The following is a 26,065-nucleotide window of genomic DNA, read 5'->3' as shown; positions in this document are numbered from 1 at the left end:
TGAAAACGAAGCTCATCTTTTTATTAAAGCAATTTAAATTTTTATTGGTTCTGTTTATAAGGAATCAACAACTATAGCCACTTTAAGTGACCACAGAAAAACAAAATATATAATTATTTTACACAGTTATATTACAATTTTATAAAGTTAGCTACAGCATACTTATGTTTTGCTATAAACTGTATTCCTTTGGCTCGTATGTAAGCTGCCAATACTTAAAGATGTTTGAACATACACTCATATTAGCTGTGGTTAATAAAGGATAAAAATAGGTTAAAATCACTTATAAATCTTTTAAGCTGTAATATCCATGTGAACACTGTTTTTCTCTGTTGCTTTATTAAATAGTTCTTAATAACAGGAAATCTGCCTTAACAGTAGCACCTTTTCCTATCTCTGTTTTAGTCATATAAAATAATTATGATTGTTTCTTATCAACCTTTCTCAGTATGTTAAAATTTTGAATCAAATCTTTTTTTTTAAAAAAAGATAAAGAATGAAATTGCATTATAAATAGTGCATGTATACTCTTTGTGTACAGTTCCAAAATTTGGCAAGATGATTACAGATCATGATACTGATACGGAGAAGGAATGAGTATTAGGATGTAAAAACTCAGTACACGGTAATAAAATTGACCTAAAATTTAAATAGAAATAAAAAATACATTAACAAACCATGAAAATATTAGTGACCCAAAGTTAATTTAAAATTGAAAGTCTGAGATGTCTTCTATGGTGACAGGCATCTGAAAAAGTGATCAGTAAGAAATTAATAAACAAGTTTGTGGATGATTTGTATTATAAATAGAATCCCCAAGGCATGTGAGTTAATTATTGTGCTTTCTTTCTGGCCACATTGTTGGGTTTTGGTTTACTGTATCATGACATTAGATGCTGGCAGAAAACAACATTGCTAGCTTGTTTCCAACATGTGACTTGGCTTACAAAAAGAAAAAAAAAAAACGTAGAAGTTCTGTTATATTTTAAGACAGAGTTAAAGCTCTTGGGCTCAATTTATTTCTAAAGTCACTCTGAGAACATTGCACTGTGTTTTTCTGGAACAGAATCAGGACCTTTTTCATTGATGTGACGGGGCAATGACGAACGTCAGGCTGAGAATGGGAATCTGGCCCCATGGGTTTCCTCCCACCCCACCTCATTTCCTCTTTCTTCCATTTTCTCTCGTACATACTTTCACACACATCTCATCCCAAGTTAACCTAAGGTACCCTGCTAAGGAGATTAAAAACTTCGGCAAGAATGCACAAAGTTAAGAGGTTCTTACCAGTCTCAAAAAGCAGTTTTGCCTCTAAATGATAGAAAAACACCATGTCAAGAATACTTTTCTATTGGTTATTTACAAAAATAATATAAAAATTAGTAATACGCTTTACAAGTAGCTGTTAACTTGACTAATTTGTGTGGTTTTTTTTTAAAAATAGAATTTTAACTATACTATTATACATATGGTAGAGACCACTTTAACTACAGCACGGGTGGGAATGGATGCTGCCTGCTCCTTTGCCATGTGGACTCTGCACCAGGCAATTCACATTCTGTCCGTTATGAGGTCCCTGGCATCTCTCCACCATAAAGCTTTGAACACAAGGGCCTGCCCTTTGTTTAATCATCTACATGTAGTGTATGTAGCAGAGTATTTACAGATGAATAAACTAAACAGAGTTTAAACTATAATAGTGGAAAAAAAAAAGAAAATTTTCCTCATCCTGAAACAAATGCAGGTAATATTTTCTTTGCAGAAATATGTGAATAGAAGATTTCAAAGAAGTCTTTTGGGATAGCATTTCAAACCTTCTCTCTCCTTCTCTTTGTGACACTCGATCTTATCTGGATGTAAAGAATGTAATGATTTTCTATACCTTACCCTCGATCTTGCTTCTGATACACCTTCCTGATCATTTAAATGTTTCTAATGTCCAAAAATATACACCAGCTAAACTGTTTTCACATTTTGTATTCAATTATGGTTCCATCAATGGTGTGACCTTATTAATTAAAAAATTGTTTCAGAGCATTCTTAAAATTTCAAATTGAGTAATTTCAACTTCATTTAAAAATTCTGTTTTACAGTGACAAATTCTTCCTCTGTATCAGATTCACACTGATTTCTGAGTGAGCTCAATTTTAAACCTAAGTGGTGTACAAAATATACTGGAAGTTATTAAGAGCTGCTCTGAAGTGCTAACTGTAAAAAATTAAGTGCTTTTACAATGAATGAGGGCCTCTGAATTCCCACTGCTTTTCTTCTCATGCTGTGGACAGCTCATAAAATGTTGTAACTATGAGAGTTAAAATAATTACTTTTACATTTTTACATTGTTTTGTGCAAAGTTATAGTTTCTCATTTGTTTTAGCAAATATTTCATTTTGTTTTAATGACTTCTGTCCAAAATAAAGAAAATGAAGTTGAGTGAATATTCCTTTTTTCAGGATGAGCTGTATTTATTACTGGAACGGAAGTTGTCATATCCGTGATCATTAGCTTTGAACTTCAAGCACGACTGCTTTTCTTCCAAGGACTGTTTTTCTTCAAATGACTGGCACCAGCAGCATAAGCATGACTGCACAAAACAAAGTAACTCATTATATGTTTACATCAATCACATTTCACAACTTTTTCTATTCTCTAGGGTACTGACTTTCTCTGCATTGAGAGTTCTTGGGCCCTGTTTCCATGCTCTTTTCTTTTTCTCCTTAAAAAGACATAATTACATTAGTCGCTTAATTTTTTAACTAAAAAATACAATGAAGAAAAAAACTGTGTAATAAAGATTCCCCACTATGAGAAAGCTCCTCTTAATTCTTGGTATTTACTTTTGATTACTTAATACTCTTAATATTTGATACATATATAATTCAAGACTTTTTCCCCCACGCAAATAGAAATTTTACCCCATACATGATTGTATATGTGCATGTATTTGTGATTGTTGGTATAATGTATTTTAATGAGATTGTACTACATATACCTGTATACTCCATAACCTGCTTTTTTTCACTTGACAGTGTTGTAAACATCTTTCCGTATCAATGCGTTTAACATTACTTTGCTATTTTTTTCAGTCACATGTTATTCTCATGTCTTTGCAATACTGTTACACAAAAAGGTTACAAAGTATACAAAAGCATCTCAGCTTTATTCATCCAATTTTTTTCTTGGATTTAAAAAAAATCCTTTGTTCATTCTGTTTATTTTCTATGAAACTATATGTTTAAGAAAATGGGAGATCCACTATTTTCTGTTGTATAAAATGAAGGTGTTCTATAAAAAGAAGGTGTTAATCTTGATGAAAGTTTTCTTCCAGCTCTAAAATTTGAGTTATGAGTGGGCAAAGAATTTTATAAACTGTCTTAGTGTTTACAGGAAGCTAAGTTCTTGGCTTTCCAATAGTGAAATACTAGGGACAAATGGATCATTTTATTATAAGAGGAGGGGGTATTTTATTTCATGTTAGATTGTTGAAGAAGTAAATGAATAGGTAGATGGTAAAATGCAAACAGCCAAATGAGGAATAATTATACATATTCCACATCAAGCACTACATCTCTGCTATACAAAGTAGGTAGAAAGATGTAAAACCTAAATTAAATTCTGTTTGACTTGATATTCTCATAGTCCATGTGAAAAAGGGAATAATTTAGTTACAATTAAAATGTGACCAAGTAGTTCAAAATCTACCAAAAACAAGGGAACAGTGCATTTAATTCATGTTTAGCTCTTATTTTCTTATGTGACATCTGCCAGCCATCAATGCATGTCATATACATTAACTTTCAGAGCAATTCCATGAGTATAACTGATTGGCTGAGTCAGCAGGGAGTGGCTGACCAAGGATTTATAGGCAAAAATTGACTATAGTGATTTATAAGCAAATGTCGTATCTTAAAAAAATTATCCATGTTGTAATGGAAGGAAAAACTATAAAACCATTTACTAGATCTCTCTGGATAGATATAGTAATAACTGTGAAGGGTTATATTTGATGCCAAATTACAGGCAGTTTTTTTAAATTTTGGAATACTCTCTTACCTTAAAACAGTTTTTGAATCTTTTGCTCACCAAGTACAGAGCGATCGGATTGATGCAGGAATTCAGGGAGGCCATGTTGATGCCAATGTAGTCCAATACCAACAAAAAGCTGCAAAAAACAAAAAAAAAAAAAACAAAACAGAATGTGTCTGTGAAAAATATGCTGATCTGAGCATGTATTCATTGCAGACTTTTGTGTTTTTGTGAAGAACAAGATTACCCATATGTAATGGTTTTAAATGTATCCCTGGTCTTTGCTAATAATGATCTTGTCTCCATCTGTCTCTGTCTCTCTCATTCTCTGTCTCTGTCATCTCCACTGCCTTCCCCCTGTGCTCCTCCTCCCCTCCAAGCGCATCTCTCCTTTTTAAAATAAAATCTCATTTAGAAGTGCAGAGGCTGGATGAAAAGGAGGAATTTACAACATACAAAAGAGTATCAGACCTGGGATTTTGAGTCCTGCCACTCGTCATTTCGTCATTTCGACAACTCTGACTCTCTGTTCTCAGTGTTCTCTGCACCCACCCCACCCCCTCGCCCCACTCCTCTCTTTAAAATAGGACTGAAGGGAAAAACTGAGAGTCTTAATAGCTCCCTAAGGGTTAGAAAAATGGTACTGTCTCTGCCTGTGAACGATCCGTGGAAACACTTTGAATGGCTTCTGTTTGCAAATGGTTTCTATTTCGCCTTTCTTACCTCAAAAGTTCACATCTATTGGGATCGTGCTGATCATAAAGTGTGAGCTTCAAAATCCTGCTGAGGTGAAGGGGAAGCCAACAGAGGGCGAAGACAAGGACGAGGCAAAATACGGTTTTGGCCACTTCCCGTCTCTGAAATAAAACCATAGTCAGACCCTTAAAAGATGGCTCGTTCTACTCTCTTCCAAAGCAGAATATTTAATAGTGTTGACAAAAAGTCAGTGGCATTTGTAAAAACTCAGGGCACTGGGCTTTAAGTTGACTAGTCAAGGTGGATTAGAACTAAAATGACTACAGGTTCATCTTTAAAAAGTAATGGTTCTCTCTCGATCCTTTTCGATTATATAGACTATCTCTAAACAGAGAATATAAAAATATTCTTTGTATATCCAAAACTATCAGAGGCAAGAAAAAGGAAATAGGTGCTGATATATAATAACTTTAGTTTATTTTCATTGTAACAATTTTCACATTCATAATTGTAATTATAAACATGAGTCGTCAAATATTTTTATTCTCTTACCTGCTTTAAGTGATCATTTAAAGCAATCTGCATGCCACTTTTCTTTCTCAACATTTCACAAGTCATCAGGGTATAAAACAATGCAGTGATGGCCAATGGCAAGCAGAAATAGAAACTAAATAGCCACCAATCTTTAGCTGTCTTGTAAAACTATAGAGAAGAGAGAATTTTTATGATTAATACTCCTCTGTAAGAAAATCTTATATATCAAATGTTAAACCTAAAAAAATATTGATTTAAGGAACAATTATTGTCTAAAGAAGGTCCATTTTATAAATACCATATGGACTATCTCAGGTCATATCTACTAAACAAATAATTAAATACTTATATTCAATGAAAGAAACTTTTCCCAAAAAGTATTTCAATTCTTTAAGGCAGTGCACTATAATTATACATAAAAATTTAAGCAGCTGGGCAAAATTTGAAATATTTGGTAATTCTGTGTTTTATCTTCACATAAGCAAGTTCTTATTTATTTGTATTCTTTGTGTGAAACATGACATCTGACTATGTAAAGATATCCTAGTGTTTAAGTGAAGTTTCCAGTTTTTAGCAAGTTTATTTAATGGGAAAAACAGACATAAAAAGGTCTAGTTTAACCATTTAACTCAGCAATGTATTATATTATATAAATCTAACTTCTCAATTAAAAAGTCAAAGCAGTTTATGACTTATGCATTTTCTCTTATTCTTTTTCTGTTCTGTTATCCTTCTTTTTTTTTTTTTTGCTCCAGATATGTCTGTGTTGGAGAAGAATTTATGTAACCTATGAAGCACTTTTTTTTCCATTTTACTAAAAAGAAACAAAGAAACAGCAATCTCATTCTCAATTTCACATTCGTGCCCTTTATTTATTTACTTACCATGGAATACACAGTTCATGAAGTTTTATGTAGTCTTTCATATATATAATGGAAAATAATCCTTGGTGATAGAGCACACCCTTTTGCATTAACTTCTCTTAACCCATTATGTTGGGGAGAGCTTTTCACACTTAGGATCTATCTTTTGGAGACCACCCCATCATCATTCTTTTCCTAGTTTATGATCAAATGTTCTTTAATAAATGGCCCAAGATAAAGACTTCTTTGCCATGACAGGTTTCTCTTTATCATCAAAGACACAGAGAGCGCAGGCCTGCCATTCAGGATCCATGCACATCAGGGTGACTTCTATTTGAGCATTCCCTGGACCATCAAGTCCTGACGATTGCTGGGTTGTCTTACACAGAATATGTAGTAGTTGTCAGTCCTTGTGGGGCTTTGGGTAGGAAAGCTATAAATTCACATCAGTTCTTTCATGTGTGTCCCTGAGATCCAGGGGTTTTTTGGAGAAGTAGTGACCTAGTTTCTGACAGCTTGGGACATTGGTCACTGTTAACCCCACAGTCCTGGGACCTGTACTTTTTGTTTATGCCAAGGACAGTCATAAATCAACGGCTTCCCAAGTAGTGGGGAACAGGGGGAAAATAGCTAAATATTTATTAAGCAAAAGCAGAAATGAAAAAGAAAAAGTAAAATTTACCTGCATGAAGGCTGTCTTCTGGGTGGGATGAAGCAAACAGATTCGCAGATAACTTCCTTTGTATTCAGTCGTAATCAGATCAAAACCTATGGCTTCAGGGACAGCCAGAACCACAGAGACCACCCAAATTAAAACAATTTCTACTGCTGTCCATTTTGGAACCCCAATTCCTTTAATTCGACTCCAAGAAGCAACGGCTCGATATCTGAAGATGAAAATAGGATTGTTTTCCAAGTTGGCATGGCTTGGTTTTATTGAATTACATAATATATTTTCTAAGGAACATGGCAATCAGTAGTATAGTGTTCAGAATATACCTGGCTTAAATATAAGCTCCTACCTGTCAATACTTAGAGCACAGAGACTCAGCACAGTGATGCCCACGGAGGCCTTCTGTATGAAAGGCACCAGCTTACACATCTCAGCTCCAAACGGCCAGTCCTCCGCTAGCAGCTGCATTGGGGAGACAGGAAGCTCTGTCAGGGGGTTTCACAAGACGCCCTCTGAACTGCATTACTTAGTGGGGAGTAACTGACATGCAGAATAAGATCTATTCCAGTTCTTACTCTTTTTCTCATGGACTGCTTCTTTGAAAAGCATCAGTGTTCGATACATGAGACAGGAGAATGTGTTGGGAGTAACGAAAATGCAGCCAGCTTGTAAGAATTCATCATGCATATACAGTAGCTTAGAGTTAGCAACTCCTCTGAGGGGCCAACTGGGGCTAGTCACTTAAATTCCTCTTAGAAAATTGAACTTGCATACTGTCGTAGAGTCTCAAATGCTTAGGTCATGGACAAATCAAAATATAGGTTAATTAAAATTGGATAAATAAATATTCCTCAGCTGAGGACACCAGACTACCCCTATGAAGTAGTACTCTTGAAAAGCAGTGTGTGCATTTATATACTTGTTCTTTACTGTGGTCATTGTACTTAACTGAACAGTAATTCCGCTGGAGTAGCCACCCTGTTCCTTGAACATATCAGGCACATTCCTGCTTTGGGGCTTTTGCTCTAGGTCTTTCATTATCTTGGGAGGCTCTTTCTTCACAGATTCATTTAGTTAACTTCCTTACTTCCTGCAGGTCTTGCTAAAATCTCAGCTTTTCAACACGACCTACCCTGATCACATTATTAAACACAGTAACTGGCCAGGCATCTCCAACTCCCTTACTTTCTATTTCCTTTTTATTAATAGCATTTATGAACTCCTATTGCATATATTATAACATTTACTTATTTGTTTGTTTAATTTTTTCTGTCTGGCTCCATAGAGTATAAGACAGAATATGAGCTCCACAGCTGCCTAGAACAGTGCCTGACACATAGCAGATGCTTAATAGTAATAGTACTTCACCCACAGCCTCTAAAATATAACAGGCACTGGCTATCCAATGAGCAAAAAGACATAATTCTTGCTATTTTATTTATATATATATATTTCTCTTTATCTGACTGCAGACTGGATAACCATCTATTATTAAATATGGTTATTTTCTTTTTTAGAACAACTGGGTGCATCCTGCACTGGTAAATGAATCACTTTAGGTAAACATCTGGATCAAATTTTCATGAGGTTTTGAAAATAAAGAAAAGTATTTCAAATCTATGGGTTTTATAAAACGTCTAAAACAAAACCTTCCAAAAGTGAAAACTATTTTGAAATACAATTGAATCTTTCTGTCCTGTCTGTAGTAGTGAAGACTCTACTGAGTTTGCCAAGCTGTGTTGATTGTTCTGTAACTAGAATGACACCAAAAGGCTAAGATGTGTCTCTTATTATGAACATGGCTTGGAGAGTCAACACAGGACCAATTTCATTTCTAAATTACATAGCAAAAATTACACATATTGGGACAAATGTTGGCAGACTTGCCATATATATGCCTAATGTAGGGTTCTGAAAGCCTTCAGGGCCAGGCAGGTAACACAGAGGAGTGGAGGGAGCCAGATGTAAAAAGTCACTGGTGTCAGGAAGACAATAGGGAGAAGTGGGGTCTAGGGTAAACCCTTTCTGAAAGAAACAGCTGCTGATAAAAATCAATTGTTGCTAAGTGACCCCAAATACAAAAATCTCTTGATTTTTCAAAAGAAGCCAGAAATTGGAATTTATATACAAAACCTCATAGTTTACAAAAGTTGTCAACTAGTTGATATTTAAAAAAAAAAAAAAAAACACTTTCAGATAACACCTTATTAACAAAATATATCTGTGAACCAAACTAGCCTCAATCTTGTGACTTTGGGTAAATCAATTGACTCATAACTCTTCTTGTTCATTCATTCATTCAACAAATATTTATTGAATATTCACTATGTGTCAGATACCATCCTGAGTATAGGGTACATACTAGTGAACAAAGCAAACTCCCTGGTCTCATGGAGTTTACAGAGTCTAGTGAGGGAGGCAGATAAAAAAATATCACATACGCTTAATACGGTGTCACAGAGAGGTTGTCATATTAATGGAGTGAGAATGGGATTTGAGCAAGGACTCTCTGAAGAGACAACATTTGAGTAGGGATTGGACTGAAATAAGAGAGGAAACCAAGCAAAGAGTGTTCTAGGCAGAAGCAAGAGAAAATGCAAGTGCCCGGAGGTCAAAATAAGCCTGGTGCTATAGCTACATGGCTATTAACGCCGGAGAGGAGTGACCCAGGCCAAGAGCATAGGAGATGGAGTTGCAGAGAGAAGAGTTTGTATGCTTTTTTTGAGGGAATTCATTGCAAGGTTTTGAGCAGGGAAATGGCATGATCTTACTTATGTTTTTAAAAAGGTCACTCTTGCTACTCAGCGCATAATAGAATGTGAGGTCAAGAAAGGAAGCGCTGTGTTGCCCTGGGGCTGAGAGAATGGGTCATAGGCCATATATATTTTGAAGGTAGACCTAACTAGCAGGACTTACTAGGGGGTGGGACATAAGATATGAGGAATCAGGAACATCACAGAGGTTTACCATGTGAATGGTCAAGCCATTTACTGAGGTTCGGGAGACTTAGGGCACCACAGGTTTGAACCAGCTTTGAACTCAAGTTGCTTTAAAAGAAATGCCAGTTGCCCTTGGAAGCATGAGAATATAAAGTTTCCAACCAGTTACAAGGATTCTGCTAGACTGAGCTTGTTATTAATTAATTGAGACAATATTCTGATATTGATTACTCCTCCCTTCAAAAGGTGAAGCCTAATTTCCCTCCCCATGAATGTGGGTTTGTTAGGTAGATAGCAAGGGATTCTGGGTCTCCCAGGGATAAAAGTGGGTGCCTTGCCTTGGTGCTGCCTTTAGCAATTGCCCCACCTGGGAGGAAGGACATGGCGGCCCCAGGCCCCCATTTTGGTGCTGCCCCACCTTAATCCTGTCCTGAGTCACTGCCATACTTGCAGGAGGAGGGAAGGCCCTACCAATCTATTAATGGGAACTTAGCCTGCCAACTGCAAAAGAATGCAGAGGACTCTCTAGCCTATGGGCCAAGCGGCATAGGTACAATAGGGTCTGGAAAGTGACTTAGGACAGCCTAAGGCTAATTATCACATCATGAGCTTAAGTCTACCTTACAGTTCACCACCCCAAATGGGCTTTTACAGAGGCTTATGGGAGATCCGCATGCACAGTAAGACTCAGGTCATGTAACTCCCAACTCTCCATCAAAGTGGTTCCATGATGAAGTCTGAACCACTGGGAGGTCCCTATCCGGACACTATAAAACAAGACCCAGACCATAACCAAGGCCTCTGTTGCCATGACAAGGGGTCCAGTCATCATCAGTGCCGTATATATCTTGCTCTGTAAACCTGTATCTTGCTCTTGCTCTATAGTCCTATCTTGCTCCACCCCGATAAATTTCACCTCATGCTTGTCTTACTTTGGTGTGTCTGGCCATTCCTCACCCAAGAGCGCACCAAGGACCAAGAACACAGAACGAGATTTCCAAACCTGACAGGCTGGACTTAGTGATTTGCTCCTAATGAATAGAATGTGGCAAAAGGGACGATGTGTGTTGTTCAGAGCAGTTCATAAGAGGCGTGACGGCTTCCTCCTCGCTCTCTCGGGTCACTTATTCTCAGGGAGGCCAGCTGCCATGTCATGATGACACTTAAGCACCTCTGTGGAGAGGCCAATATGGCAAGGAGCTGAGGCCTCCTGAAACAAATACTAATCTGCCAGATCTGTGAACGACAGGACCCTCCCGCCCTAGGCCAACCTTAAGATGACTGCAGCCCTAGCCAGTATCCTGAGTGCACCCTCATGAGAGACCCTGAGCCAGAACCACCCGCCTGAGACACCGCTAAATTCTTGACCCACAGACACAGTGTGAGATAATAAATGTTTACTTTTTTAAGCCACTAAATTGTAAATAATTTGTTACTCTTCATTAGATAATTAATATACTTGTCCTTGGTCACTCACTTAAGTAAGTATTAATAACTCATCCACATTTGCACCCAGATGGCTTGACTCCAGAGTCTACGCTTGTAACTACTATGATACCTGCCAGAGAGTGTTTCCAAGAAGCTGATCTTACAAAAAAGAATTAGGATTAAATCAAATATTAATTTTTTTAAACCTATAGCCGTGTGTTAAATAATGGTAAAATATCTAGACGCAAAGTGAAATTTTCTTCTACTCACCGAGTGTGATGGTTCACTTTATGTGTTAACATGACTGGCCATAGCGTGCCCAATTAGACATTATTTATTTCTGGGTATGTCTGTGAGGATGTTTCTGGAAGAGATTAGCATTTGCATCTGTGAACTCAGTAACACAGACTGCCTTCCCCAAGTGGGTGGGCACCATCCCATCACTGAGGGCCCGAAGAGAACAGAAGGTAGAGGCAGGAGGAATTTGCTCCTTTTGCTTCCTGCCTGCCTGCCTTGGCCTGGACATCTCATCTCATCTTCTATGGCTCTGGGACTGGGATTGACACCATCCACTTCTCTGTTTCCAGGCCTTTGGATTTGGACTGAATGACACCACTGTTTTTTCTGGGTTTGCAACCTGCAGATGGCAGATCTCAACCTCCATAATCTCATGACCCAAGTTTTCATAATAAATCTCTCCATCTATCTGTCCATCCATTCTACTGGTTCTGTTTCTCTGGAGAACCCTGACTAATCCACCTAGTTATTTGACTCATATAATGTCCAAACATTTAGATATTTTTGAATGTTTTATTCTGTCTCAAGTTATTTCCAAATATGTTAACATTGGTATCATGTAGGTACAGCCATCAGAAGAATCAAGATGAATGAGTGTCCACTGAAGGGAAAGAAGCCTGGCTGACGAAAATGAGCCCTGTACTGAATGCAGGCCCTGTTTTGAGATTACTATTTTTTTTTGGCTTAGCCTGGAAATTGGATTATTGCTCTTCATACCGCTGGGAGGCCTGCAGCCCAACCTCTGACCCAAGCTATCACAGAGGACAGGGAAACACAAACTGAAAATTGTAAAAATCTTCTTCAAGTTCAACAGAGAGATAGTCTGAAACCTAATCATAACTGCGAGATACAAATTTCTAATCTACCCTTCCAAAGGGAGAGGAACTACAGAGAAAAAGGGAGCATTAACCTTCATCAGCTTTTAGTATTTCATGTTTTCAATTCATAACTGGATGCTACTAGTTCTGAGCGGCCACAGAAGATGGGGGAGGAGTATGCACTGTTCCCATTATTCTGTAGTGAGGACGACTTTGTCAGGACTGTAAATGCTCTTACTCTAAAAAAGCTCAACCTCTGCCTCTCTGATCAGAAGGCTTTGTGGAGACACAGCAAAGCCTGATGCTCTGTGACAGAAAGCATGCCCACCGATGCTCATCTCTGTCGTCTAATGGTCTCTAGCAAGAGAGTCTTTGGCCAAGTTACTGCTTTTAGCTTATTTAAAATGCAAAGGCAACAACCTTTTGTTTAATGCAAAAAAAGTCCTGGGTGGGGAAAAGCTATGAAGTTTTGCAAAAAAAAAAAAAAAAAAAATCACTCTCAACCAAGATGCTATCTTTAATTGGTGAGAGAATATTCTTACAGATTTTTACGATTCCTAGAAGTTTGTTTTTTCACCATTCTTTGGCAAAAATAACAACATCCAACAATATTGCTTTCCCCTTTGCAGAGGAAATTTATTCACTTTATCATAAGAGGAAGCAACTCTAACTTTAAACTCAGCAATAACACATTCCTTATTCCCTATTTTTAGTTTTTTCTTTGGACTTTACCCCACTAAATTAGATAGCTTAAGGGCAAGGTCTGAATACTGAAGACAAATTCAACATGTAATGAAAGAAGTTTCTCTGATGGCAAAAAAAAAGATGTCAGAGTTCAATATTGACTCTATGTCCCTTCCACATAAATTAAAATTTTAGGTTCTGTTTAAAATTAAGTTCAAATATACATTACCTAACATTTATCAAATATGAGCCAATTGGAAAATACTCCCATAACTGACACTGGTTTTCACATGATGATGTCTTAACTAACTGAATAGCTTTTGCAAGTGTTAGGTCCTACCGGCAACGTGGTGTTCATTTGACAAAATGATAGCCTATGTTTGTGCTGACCCATTTTCCCCTAAGGCCTTTACTGCTTCCCTAGCACATTTGTTTTGGATGATAAACACAAATAAATAAATAAACACTAGATTGAAAAAAAACATTACCCTACTGGTTATAAGGCTTCTACTCAAGGATGGCCATGATTTCACAGCTGTTTGAGAAAGAAAAAAGGCCAGAGAATCCAAATAAATTATTTTTATATTACATTGTAAAATTATTTTTATATTATGTAGTTTTCAAAAAATTTCTAAAAGGATAAATAGCATAAATGGGAAATAAATATACTTTTGTTGAGGGCACAGAATCTCTCCAACTGGGGGCTTTACATTTTTCATTTCTCTTTTTAAGTGAAAATCACATACGTGAGAAATTCAATGGAAAATAAAACCTGTTAATAGACACCCCTGTTAATGCCAAAAGGAATCAAGCCCCATAAAATCAGGAAATGCCAAAGTTAACCATCTTGCACAAGCAAATGTTCACTCGCCTCATTAATCATGCATACCATTTTCTTTTCCTATTTTTTAAATTACTAGTATACACTGAGCTTTAACTGTTTATTTGCTTCGGAATATTCTACAACATTTATAATGTGGCACATAGTGCCTCGCACACAGGGGTCACTCATTAAATGCTGTTGAACAACAATGAATGAATGAACAAATGAATTTGATCATAAGGCAGAAATTGACTATAAAACAGTTATCATGAGCTTCCAGTTCTCATATCTAAATATATTCTTTAGAGAATTGAGATGGCTGTGTATTTACTTTTTATGTTTTAAACTCCAGATGGTCAGATCTTCTTGACACATAGAGCTAGGGACTCTAGAACTGAGGCCTGAAGTTCGGTTGTATACTTTTGTCAGAGTTCTGCCCTTCCAAGCAGGCCAGAAAAGGTGAAAAACAAAAATTCCTCTTCCATTTTCTCTCTCCTATTCAAACTTGTCAAGGAAATGAGTGATATAAAACAGAACCTACTGTTTCTCACTATATAATGAGATCCTATGAGGAACTTCAGTTGCTGGGAGAATTGTAAATTTGGTGGAGGTGGATGTAGTACACAAAAGGACATTGTAAGAGATGATCATTTTAGAGGGTGGATGAGCAACGCATTAAAGAGGACGACCAGGGTCACTTTGCCAGACTGCAGTCTGTCCCATCTCATGATGAACTGTGAACACTTCTTTCAAATGACTGGCATTATAGAAATGTTTTCAGCATAAGAGTCAAAAGAGAGATAAAGTGGAATGATTGCATTTCACAACTTGGGGAAAGAGTGTATTCTTCTGTGTTTATCTGTTTCCTGTAGCAGATAAGAGTTGTTCTGGGTTTGAACTGGCATTTTAGTAAGTTAGGGCACCTTAATAATTCAAGGATTTCTATGTCCAAATGCTCTTTCTTTTTGTATGCATACATAGAGAAAGAATTCAAATTTAGCTTTGAATTTGAAGTCAATATGCTGGTCAAGTGCATAAACATTTTTTTCTTTTTGAGACAGAGTCTTACTCTGTCACCCTAGCTAGAGTGCAGAGGCATCATAGTAGCTCAATATAACCTCCAACTCCTCAGCTCAAGCCATCCTCTTGCCTCAGCCTCCCGAGTAGCTGGGACTACAGGAGTGTGCCACAACACCTGGCTAATTTTTCTATTTTTTTAGTGCAGACAGGGTCTCACTCTTGCTCAGGCTGGTGTGGAACTCTTGAGCTCAAGTCAGCCTTCTGCCTCGGCCTCCCAGAGTGCTAGGATTACAGGCGTGAGCCACCACGCCCAGCTAGAAATTTTTTTCTTGACATACATTGTACCCATGCCCTCAGGGACAAATACAAATTACAACCCCCACCTTGCTTCCATCAAAATGCACTTAATCATTTAAAGATTAGGCTATGTAGGATAGAAATATGTGGATCAGAAACAATGTCAGCTTATCCCTCAGGGGTGCCATTTAGATAGATCACAATGTGCCCAGTGCGGTGCCCCCTGGAGTTGTGCAGGGCAGAGGCACAACTGGGAATTTGTTTCACAGGCACCCACAAAGCAGTGGAGGTTTCCCTGCTCTGGAAGGACTCCTACGATTTGCTGAAATAGAAATAATGGCTCCATGATGACGAATCAAAGTTCTTGAAACAAAATCTCTAACAGAAACAAAAAGATAGAAAACAATTTTTGAAAATATTTCTTAGGAGAAATTGGAGTCTACCCCAAATATATTTTTCTACCAATAATACAACAAAATTTATTTCTAAGTCTGTAATAGGCCACTAAAGATGCTTTTCTATAGTCTGAACTTTATCCATCATTTGTGCTCTAAAACTTTCATTGATACCTTACATATTTTGAAAAGATCCAACAAAGAGAAATAACAAATGCCATTCACAAAACGTAGGCTATTTTAGATCCACTTATTTAAGCTGGATCTTCTATGATCACATGGTACCTGAATCAACTGAACAATGAGAACCTGATGGTCTCCCGGCTCAGAAGGAAACTCTCAAACTGAATGGATTCAACAAACCTTATTAAATAATTTCATGTTATTCTCAAACCTAATTCTGTCTGTGGAATATCTTACGGGACACTGACAAGCTATGATCAGAAAATATCTGGCTACTATGGAATCTGAAAGGCCTTTAAAATAGTTTGAAAACACTGAGTGAGGGGGAAGAAGACAGTATAAACATCCTGAGGATAGGTTTCCTCCTTTCTGAAAATCACAAAGAAACTGAAGAAGAGAGAGTGGAGAGAAGACGCAGGTCAGGAGGCATGAATGTGGTTTTGAGCCTCAAGGAGGGATAATTCCTTGAGAAATTCTTCTTTGCTAATAAATTTCTGACTCAAGCATGATTCTCTCTCTCTGTCTCTCTCTCTCCCTGCCCCTTCTCCCTCCCTCACTTCTATAACCACATTTTGGCTATTTTCTTTTTCCTTTATATTTTCAACAAAGGATCTAAAGGGAAAGAGAAATAGCTCTCTAAAATAAAAGCACTGGACATTTAAAAAGTCTAAAATTAGAGAAGTTGTTGGCTAAGGTATACTGATACACCACACTCAGCTATCTCCCAAACACAACCAAACCTCTTCTTAACTTTGCACAATCCTGAAAGAGAATGTTTCACATCATAAATTACATCTTGAATCTTATTTCAGCTCAGGCTTTATCTGTCAACGCCCTTTAAAGCACTTAATCATTTATTAGCATTTGGCATGTTTCTCTAAAAATAATCAACTATAGCATAGTAGCCACACAGAGACAACCTTATATGGTTTTCTTTGTGAAATGAAGAACATGGCTCCCTGGCCTTGAGACAACAGGGTCTTGGCTATGTATCCTCTGGTACAACTATGGAAATATCTTCCATCTTGAACAACTCATTTTAAGTGAGCACAGAAAAAACAGCAAAGCCTTTGGTAGATAAATCTTACCATATTAAAAGAGAACATTACCTTGATGTTTTTAGGGGCTTGGATTTATGAAGTGACCAAGCGGTAGATCGCAGGCAAACACAAGAAGAACCATAGAGTTGACCTAGAAGAACTTTCAGTGCCCAAGGCCAAGCATTTGCCCACCATTTTGTCATAGGAATCTATGGCCAACATGTGAAGCAGTGAATTGAGAATATGAAGTCTTGAGCTTCTGGGTTATCTGAATTCTGCTATTGACCTGTTATTTGGTTATGACCAATACCCGCATACAGAGGGGATCAAGCTTTCCCCTTCTTTTCCATTTGGACATTTGTAAAAATATGAGTAGAAAAAGTCCACTGCCCTTATGTCTCATGCATAGCATCATTTATCCATAAGCATTTGTCTGGTATTGATAGTAGATGGGTGTCAGGGTATCTGTTTTATTTGTTAATTGATTCCAGACCATTCAGAGCTAATAGTCTCACTCTTTAGCAACACTTTTTAAAAGCTAATACTTTACATGTGCATAGTTGATGCTTCTTAAACAAATTTTTTTTGTTTTACATAAATAAATTTCAAAAGCATATATGTTTTATTTTCAGTCCAAAATGCTTTTGCTAGTAAAATATCTTTAAATACTATTAAAGTATCTCAGTTACACTTGACTAGAAAGGAGAATGGTGTTATTAAAGTGAGAGAAATCAGACTTCTCTACCTATGGTACCTTCTTGTATTGCTATACACATACACAGTTCAGTTTACTCACCAGAAAATTACAACTTCAAGAGCTAAACTTGATAGTGCCCCATCAACTTTTAACTGTGAAACTAGTTAATTATACACAAACTTGTTAATTTCTAAGCAGTAGTCTAAGATAAGATAGTGAGAAAGGTGAATTTGTTCACAAGGAGAGAATGTCTGATTACCTGCCAAGGTCACTTCATTCAAAACTCATTTGTGGGTTCAGTGAAGCAATTCCACATTTTGACATGCCAGCGTTTTAATGTTGTATGTACCCTACCTTAACTAGTTAAACGTTAAAGATCAGCAGTTTGGCCTTTCAGAACTATGAAGGCAGCCTCTTTGCTTCTCATAACCTACAAGATCTTAACAGCAAAATCATCTAAAAGCACTCCAATGGGTCACCAGCCTAATCTCTAGCTCTCCGCCACCATTGGACAACTGATGACATTTGAATCCTTATCAAACTAGTTAATGTCTAGTTAACGTGGACACCTGTCTTATCAGTTCACAAGCAGATTTGTTTTTAAATTCAATGTCTGGATATATAAAAGAAGCTATATTTGAGAGTTGACTATCTTAACTCAATTATTCATGTAAATGGAGCACAAGAGATTGAAATTATTCAGTAAAATCCAGAAATAATTTAAAAACTCATTATTTGCTCAAGAATTTTTAACTTCTCCCCAGCCTGCAGCCCAATCTTGTTATATATCACTGATAAACCAAAAAAAGCCAAATCAACTAACCAACCAAACAACAATATAAAAACCCTCCTAGCATCTACCAGTATACCCAGCTCTTTTGCTTTCTTCACAGCTTTGACATCTGTTCTTCTACAACTTAGGAGTCAGATACCAGGCTCTCATAAGAACAAATGTCTATATTATCCCATTTATTTTAATTTACACAGGAAGGACACAATAAGCAGCTTGTGATTAAGAAGAGAGATTGATTTGCCCTAACATCAGATATTTAAACACTCACTTTTGGTTCCAGTATATAAATAGATGTATAGTCATGTTTGTAATAACAAAAGCTGAAAAACAAAGACTACTCAAAACATGAATTCTTATCCACATGCACACACACACGTACACACATTCTAATAACATTTATTGTTTGCTTACTATGTGCCAGGGCCTGTGTCAAATGATACTTATCTATTTGTGTATCTATACATTCTTGTATCATTTAATGTTTTTATTTATATATTTATACATATACATATATACATACATATCTTTAAATAGCCCCTTTGGATGATTGAATTTTTCATTTTTCACCTGGATGGTGTTGTGTCATTTAGACACAGCCCCTGTCGTGTGCTGATGAGAGAATAAACATGGTTTACGATTTTCCATGTTTGAATGAGAATTTGAAGTTCTTCAGCAGCCTCAATTTGCTAAGTGTTTTCAGAGATCTCCCTGGCCTTCATCACAAAATTTCCCCCGACACAGGACACCTGGAGGGTGGTCTAACTCTACCTGAAAGTTAGGGGGTCTAGGCAGCATCTTATTGTGAAATCCCACCCATTCTGCAGCCCAGATTGTGGCTTGCAGCAAGAGCATGACATTTTGTGATTTGTCAGCTTTGCTGAGCTCTATATTTATTGAGCTCTAGATTAACATAATAGATTCACATTGACATTGCTGGACCTCTAGGCCCTTAGTGTACCAACAGAAGGATTGGGGGATTCTATGAACCCCCAGAAATTGTGTATATTGAATTCTCAAAGAGAATTGTAACACCTTACTCCCGCCCCTCCAAAAAAAACCCAAAAAACCTCAGAATCACTGGTTTAGAGATTCAAGTCTATCACTTTAGGGTACATTTAAAAAGCCTTCATACTTCACTTATATTACCTTTTTTTAAATGAATTATAATATATGGGGACTCTGAAATTCTAAATGCATTTTTTAAAAAAACTAACTATGGTGCCACAATTATTTAGGAGAATAAATGAACTTTAACTAGTTCTGGATTAGGCATTTTGACAAAGTCTTTAAAATAATATCCACTGATATTATTGATATTGTACAATACAGACTATCTGAAGGGGATTTCAAGGAATAGAAATCCTCAGATGATGCAAATTAATTCCTGAAAATGTTTACCAAGTATCCTACTGTGTGGTAATATGTCACATACTTCCGCCAACGCCCTCAAATGAGGTCCTGACAATACTCAAGGTTGGGGGACAGGCTGTGCCTGAGTCTGCTCCGTGCAGATGGTTAGGGAGGATTGCAGGGTCTGGGGCCAGATGGCCTGGGCTCGAGCCCTAGTTTTATCACTTCCTAGTGGTGTGACTTTGGACAAGCTACTTCTTTGCTTCCCAGACATGTAGTTTCTCTATATCTAAAACATGGATGAAAGCATACCTCCTCCACAGGTTGCTGCAGTGATTTAAAGCAATAAATCAAGTGTCTAGTGCATCATAAATGGCAGCCATTATTATTACATTGTGCCCCAAGTTAAGCCAAAGGCCACAAGGTAGGATTCAATGATGGCAAATCTAGCAAGGAGATCTAATTCTATGGGAAGGATTTGTTTATGGCTAATATAGACCACTAGATGGTCAGATTTATAATGACTCATTAGTTTATTTCAGAAGCAAAAACACAGTCTGTTATGACTAGATGGCTTCAGGGAAAAGGATGTAACTTCCTAGGGAAATAAGAAAGGAGTTTGAAATGAAGGGAAACCTGAATGTCCCTGGGGAATGAGACAGTCTCTGGTTTACTGAAAATACTCATTTAACCAGTCAGAGAAAGTAAGATGGTCCTGGAAGTGCTGATTTACATCTAGCTTGGAGGCAACACACCAAAAAAAAAAAAAAAAAAAAAAAATTCCTCAACCTCACCTTCCACACAGCATTTCAGCTACTAGCTGATTTAGGAAGGTTTCTAACTGGGCTAGATGCATGGGATTTCCTGGCACTTACCTAAACAGAACTTTCCCCAAATTCTGTGCAAACCTAGCAAAACTAGATTGTAATCCTCCTTTTGAGAGAGATCTTGTTTCACTTATTTTAAAAATTTTCACAACACCTTGTCCTTAAAAATGTCTCCATTCAGTTTTGAAGAATTGAATTGAAATTCCTCTGCTAAATTAGAATGGTAGCACTTAGTCTGTAGGACTCCCGAAGAAGGAAAATATTCCCTTCTGTCCCTAATGGAGCTGTGACTGCACTTAAGAGACCCATTTTCAGCCCCTGCTTCTCCAAGCAAACCCTCAGAGTTCATCAGAACCAACTGCCACCCAGGATTTCAGGATTTCTTCAATTTATCCCCCATTTCTGGGAGTGTTTCCTTCTAGGGAAAACTGGATCCTAATCCAAATCTCATTTTTAAACCTCTGAGACATCTGGAATTTTCTTAAAATATGGCTATTGGGTCAGGATTTCCAGAGATTCATGAAGGGAAATTTACAGGCATGCCTTATGGTAAGGGCTCCTGCCAAAAGGTCAAAGCATCCCCTACCACCTTTCCCAACTCCACATGCCATTTATTCCCCTTGTAGAGGCCGGAGCTGGCTGCGGGCAAATCCACAAAGCATGTTTCCACTTCCTTGCACTTTAGTTGTGTTTTATGTGTGACTATCTATTGCTGCTGATGGTGACAAAGTAGAGTTTTAAATATTTGCATAGCCCTTTAAATGTTCCAACTGTTTCACTGAGGCTGCTTTTCTTAACACCACAAAACCCCTGTAGGTCCGCACTAGCAGCCTTATTGCGGAGTTAAGAAACTGAGGCCCAGAGATGTTTGGATGTGTCCAGAGTTCCAAAGAAACCTGGAATCAAATAGGCCCTGGCTGTTTGTGCCTGTTACCTCTCATGCCTGTGGTAATTACACAGTAATGTTAACTACTGAAACCATTACAGACTTTGAACGCTCCTTGGTCTTGTCCACAAAGTAACAGGTGGGGTGCCATCACCCAGCTTGCACTTCAGTATCTGACAGGTTTGGGCCTGAGCCCCAGCTCTACCTCTTACTCATTGGCCTTGAGCATCCTATTAGTGGTCTGAACAATGGGGTTAGTATCCACTTGTGGGTTGCTGGAAGGAGTAAAGGAAGTCACACATCCAACCCAGTGCTTGGCCCATTCTAGGCATTCAATAAAGAGCAGCTACAGCCACTCACAGCAGGTGAACTGTGCTTTCCCCTTACTCACTAGACTGGATCTCTTTCTTCCAGGCCATTTGTTTCCTAAAAACCTACTCCAGCCCCCCTAATTTCAGGGTCCTCCACAACAATGCTTCCCAAAGTTAGTGTGCATGTGAATCAGCTGGACATTTGAAGCAGCAGATTCTGATTTAGGAAGTCTGGGGTAGACTTGCATTCCTAACAAACTCTCGGGTAATGTCAATGCTGCCATTGCATGGACCACACACTTTTGAGTAGAGGGTGTACCCAGTTAGCTGGACTTAGGGAGTAAATCCTTTAGGACTAGCAGTTTCCAAACTTTACAGTTCATATAATCACATAGAGGGCTTATTAAAATACAAATTACTGTGGTCCACTCCAGAATTTCTGATTCAACAGGTCTGGGGTGAGGTCAGAAAAATCTTCATTTCCAACTAATTCCCAAGAGACGCTAATGCTGCTGGTCTGGGGACTACCCTTTTCCTAGGCTTAGAGCAAAGGGCTACTGAAGACCAGAATGGAAACCAGTTGCAATGATTACTGACTTTTAGGAGGGGATGGATCTTCTTGAGGAAGCTCCCTCTGAAAGCTCTTTCACTTCTTCCTCTCCAGCCAGGCCCCCTTCTGTAAGCCCGCTATGACATTAGCAGGCGCCCTTTACCTTGTAGACATTGATGGGGATGTCAATGACAATGTGCAGCAGGTCTCCCAGAGCCAGGCTGGCGATCAAGATATTGGGGCCGTTTCGCATGCACTTGTTCTTGTAGATGATTCTCAGCAGTGTGGAGTTCCCGATGATGCCCAGCACGAACACGAGGCAGGACACGACCGTGTTGATGTATTTGAAAGTCTCCTTGATCTCGATGGGGTTTTGGCATGGGGGAGGGGAGAGGGTGCGCGGCGGAACTCCCGCGTTCTTCCCTCCTTTAGGAACCTCCGCAGGTGCCAATGAGCGCGGCCGGCTGTTGTTGGAACTCCCGGGCCAGGAGGTCTTAGTGGGTGGCATCATTATCTCTGCGGATTCCAGAAGCCGCGGAGTGGCTCCTGCGGGCGGGAATCCTCTCTCCTCTCCCCAGACCCCGGCCACGCCGCAGGCAAGAACCAGCGCCACCAGGGCGCGTCCGAACAGGCTTAGCGGCGGCTGCATGCTGCTGCCAGCTCCGGTGGGCGTCCGGTGGCTACTCTGCAGTTTTCAGAGCCTGGAGACCAGGAGGGGAATGAAGACAGGAGACTTGGGTCAGCCAGCCCAGCCACACCTCTGCAAACTCTAGCGCAGAGCTCAACCGCGTCGCTGCTATCCGAGCGCAAAAGTAACTCCAGTTTGCGCGCCCGTGGGGAATTTCTGCAAGCGTCACCCTCCTGCGCCCGTGGAGACTCCTTCCAGATCTCCTCTCCTGGGTTTTCCGTCCCCCGAGTCCCGCGGAGGGGTAAATCACTCACAGTTGGGCGGGGCATTCTGGAAGGGGTGTGCCAGGGAGGGAATGATGGGTGGCCAAGCCAAAGCTCTGAACTCTTGGGTGAACGGGAAGAAATGCAAGTTTTAGCTAAAGGCGTGTGGGGACTGCGTAATCAAGGCACCTAGCGCCCACCGGCAAGTGTCAATCTCTGCATTTTACTCTGCAGGGGCACCCCGATACCTCGCGTCTGTCCCCCAAGACTCCTCCCAGCGGGTGAAAGCCGCTAGTCCCTGGCTGGCTGCATTGCGGTTCCCCCAGCGCGCCCAGGATTGAGCGGGAGGACTTGGAAACTCCTGAGACTTCTCAAGTCAATCCGATTGGGAGAGTATCAGCATTAATTTGGAAGCTTCCGTCCCCTCCAAGTGGCTTCAAACACTCACACGCTCTGCTTTACCCCAACCTCATTTTAATTTGCTGTATCTATACGTTTTATTTTTATTTTAAAAAAAGAAAGAAATCCCAAACTAGTAAGCCAAGCTGAAGCCCCAGGACAAGTTTCATCAATGATTTTAACTGAACAGCCAGTCGGAATGTTTACCTCTTGGATCCGACGCACCAGGTGCAGAGCGGCGAGCGGGGCCCTTCTTCCCGGGACGCGGAGCGGGGACAGAGGCGCGCTCGGCGCACAGCTTGGTGGCAGCCTGCTCTGGGAGCAGAGCACGCCTCCCTTCAGCTGCAGGCAGGTCTGGCTCTGACGAAACCCTCTGAGAATGCCAGACGCTGTAGCTTCCCCAGCTTGCTCGGGGTCTCTGCTGTCCCCAGACAAGCACTTTTATTCATTCGTCCCTTCCCCATCAATCACCGCCAGACTCCTCCCGCGCCCTCCGACCGCGCTGCAACCTTTCCCCCCGGGCGATGCCTGGACAGCGTCAGCAGGAGCTGCCCGCCCGCGAGGGCAGTCCTCGGCCAGAGACGCGTCCCGAGGGGCTGGTCATTTCTTGTGGTTCTCAGTCCTTCAAAGGACGAGCCTAAATCAAGGGCAAGTTACCACGCACCAGGTGACGCTCTGAGGCTCCAGACTTGAACAAGGCTCTGTATTAAACATCTTAACCTGAACTTTTAATGCCCACTGCGACTTCTCATTCAGAGAAATGTCCTGCCGTGATACCGAAGACCTGGTTGGTTTGGGGGCGCTGCTCTTTGCTCTATTTTTGTTTTGTTCTGAAGTTTTCATTGCAAGCCCACGTCGTCGGCACCAGCACGGTAGCGCTCAGATGTTTTCGCTGTTTTCTTCCCAGGCCTTCTCCCTGCCTGGAGAGAGGGCTGAAGGTCCTCGTTTTCCCCAGCGCAGCTCTTCTCTCTTCCTGCTATGTCCTGGAGTGGCATTGGCAGACAATCTCAGGGATTTTGATTCTGTACCTGTGACGGATGTGATGCTGTTATAGGAGACATGAAAATAATCAGAAAGCCGCCGTGAAAATTCAACATGATATTTGTTGACCAGGCAGAGCAATAAAATAAATTCTTTCTACCCATTCTTGAGCTCCATTTTTATGGCATAGAGGGAAATAACAGTGACTGTCTGTTTTGCCCAATGTCATATGAAAGAAAAGTCAGGAATTCAGGCTGTGAGAGGCACTGGATACTATTTTGCTGTTTCTCAGTCAGTGAAATCCCTGCTGGATCTGTGAAACTGCAGACCCAGAAGGAACCATTCCGTGGAAGGGTTTTGCCTAGAGACTAGGCGGCTCATTCTTGGCTTCACGGCTAGTTAATGGCATAGATGGGGCAAGAATCTTGGATTTTTTGGCTCCTAAACAATGCTTTCTGGGATAGTGGAAGTAGAAACTCAATTTCTGTTTAAAAAGGCGAACTTTAAGTGTGAAATATGGTTAAGAACATCGTTAAGGAATAAGGCTAAAAGAATGAGAAATATGGTCTAGGGTTGTGGGTGCTAATTGCATGTCTGGCTATTTTGAACACAATGTTTATCCTCCCTGTCTCCTAAAATGAGGTCAACATTCAATTGCTTCATGGCTGAGCCAAGTAACAATATACAGTGCTATGTGTAAGGAATTACATGGGTGCACTTGGAGTATGAGTATTTTGCTCAGGTGGCTCCACCCAGCTTTGAACCTGCACTTCTTACACAAACTTTCTTCCCTGCATAGGGCTCCTGCGGGGTGACTTTTCTGCCTCCCCAGTCGCCCTCTCATCTTCATCACCATCTCCATTCATATTTCCTCCACTGAGTCCTAGATGTCTGTTCTAGCCCTCGCTAAGGTCTATCTCTTCCCTTTTCCCATAGCACTTTTAGGCTGTTAACCACAACTGAGCACTTGATCACATGGAGACTTTTATGGTTCACTATTGATTTCATATGAATTACTTTCTTTCTCAGGTCAAGGGACTGAATTTTGTGTTCTTTCTGTACCATCACAATACCTGCCACAAGCTGAGCTCAAGAACTATTTTTTATAGATTGATAATTACATTTTAAGTTGCTTAATTATATTTTAGTAACTCTGGTCATAGGGCCCAAGAACAAAGCCAATTAATTTTCAAGTAAACATATACATTTCTCATTTGGAATTTAAAACACAGCATGGGCTACTTCTTATAGGGCTCACTACCCCCCTTAGGTGCCTTATTCACAGGACCTCATTTACTCCCTCCCTGCAGCCTTCCAGCTCGGTACTAATTTTTATGATTTTATAGGTAGTGAAACTGAGTCTCAGCAATTCATTCAAGGTCACGTGGCCAGTTAGTTGTGGGACCAGGCTTTGGAGCTAGGATTTGAATTCATGTCTATCTGGTAACAGAGACTGTACTTTTGATTAAATTAATTGCAGAGTCTGAACAGATCTTTTTTTCTTGTTTTGGGAAAACAGTGTTTTAGACATCAGTAATATCTAATTAAAGTTTAATCTTAAATGTTTCACCTTAAAATGTAAAGGCAACCATGTAAAATGTAAAGATTTATTCTTTGGTCCTCATGAATGACCATTATCAAGTCACAAGAAATCAGGTCTCAGT

At 39.4% G+C, this 26,065-nt stretch overlaps 1 protein-coding gene across 1 annotated transcript; it reads right to left on the bottom strand.

Annotated features, from left to right (window-relative positions):
* EDNRB (endothelin receptor type B) lies at nucleotides 1-24,126 on the bottom strand. Its single transcript, XM_045566915.1, has 8 exons — nucleotides 23,628-24,126; nucleotides 22,294-22,831; nucleotides 7,142-7,254; nucleotides 6,802-7,006; nucleotides 5,275-5,424; nucleotides 4,750-4,883; nucleotides 4,054-4,162; nucleotides 1-2,584 (listed from the first exon to the last, which is right to left on the bottom strand). Exons 2-8 carry the CDS (start codon nucleotides 22,777-22,779, stop codon nucleotides 2,450-2,452), a joined length of 1,332 nt encoding a protein of 443 aa, XP_045422871.1. The 5' UTR covers nucleotides 22,780-22,831; nucleotides 23,628-24,126; the 3' UTR covers nucleotides 1-2,449.
* Between the last annotated feature and the right edge of the window lie 1,939 nt (nucleotides 24,127-26,065).

Source organism: Lemur catta, chromosome 13, assembly GCF_020740605.2.
Source record: "Lemur catta isolate mLemCat1 chromosome 13, mLemCat1.pri, whole genome shotgun sequence".
NCBI lineage: Eukaryota > Metazoa > Chordata > Mammalia > Primates > Lemuridae > Lemur > Lemur catta.
Note: the sequence above shows the minus strand (reverse complement) of the source record. Positions and strands in the feature narration are given on the sequence as shown.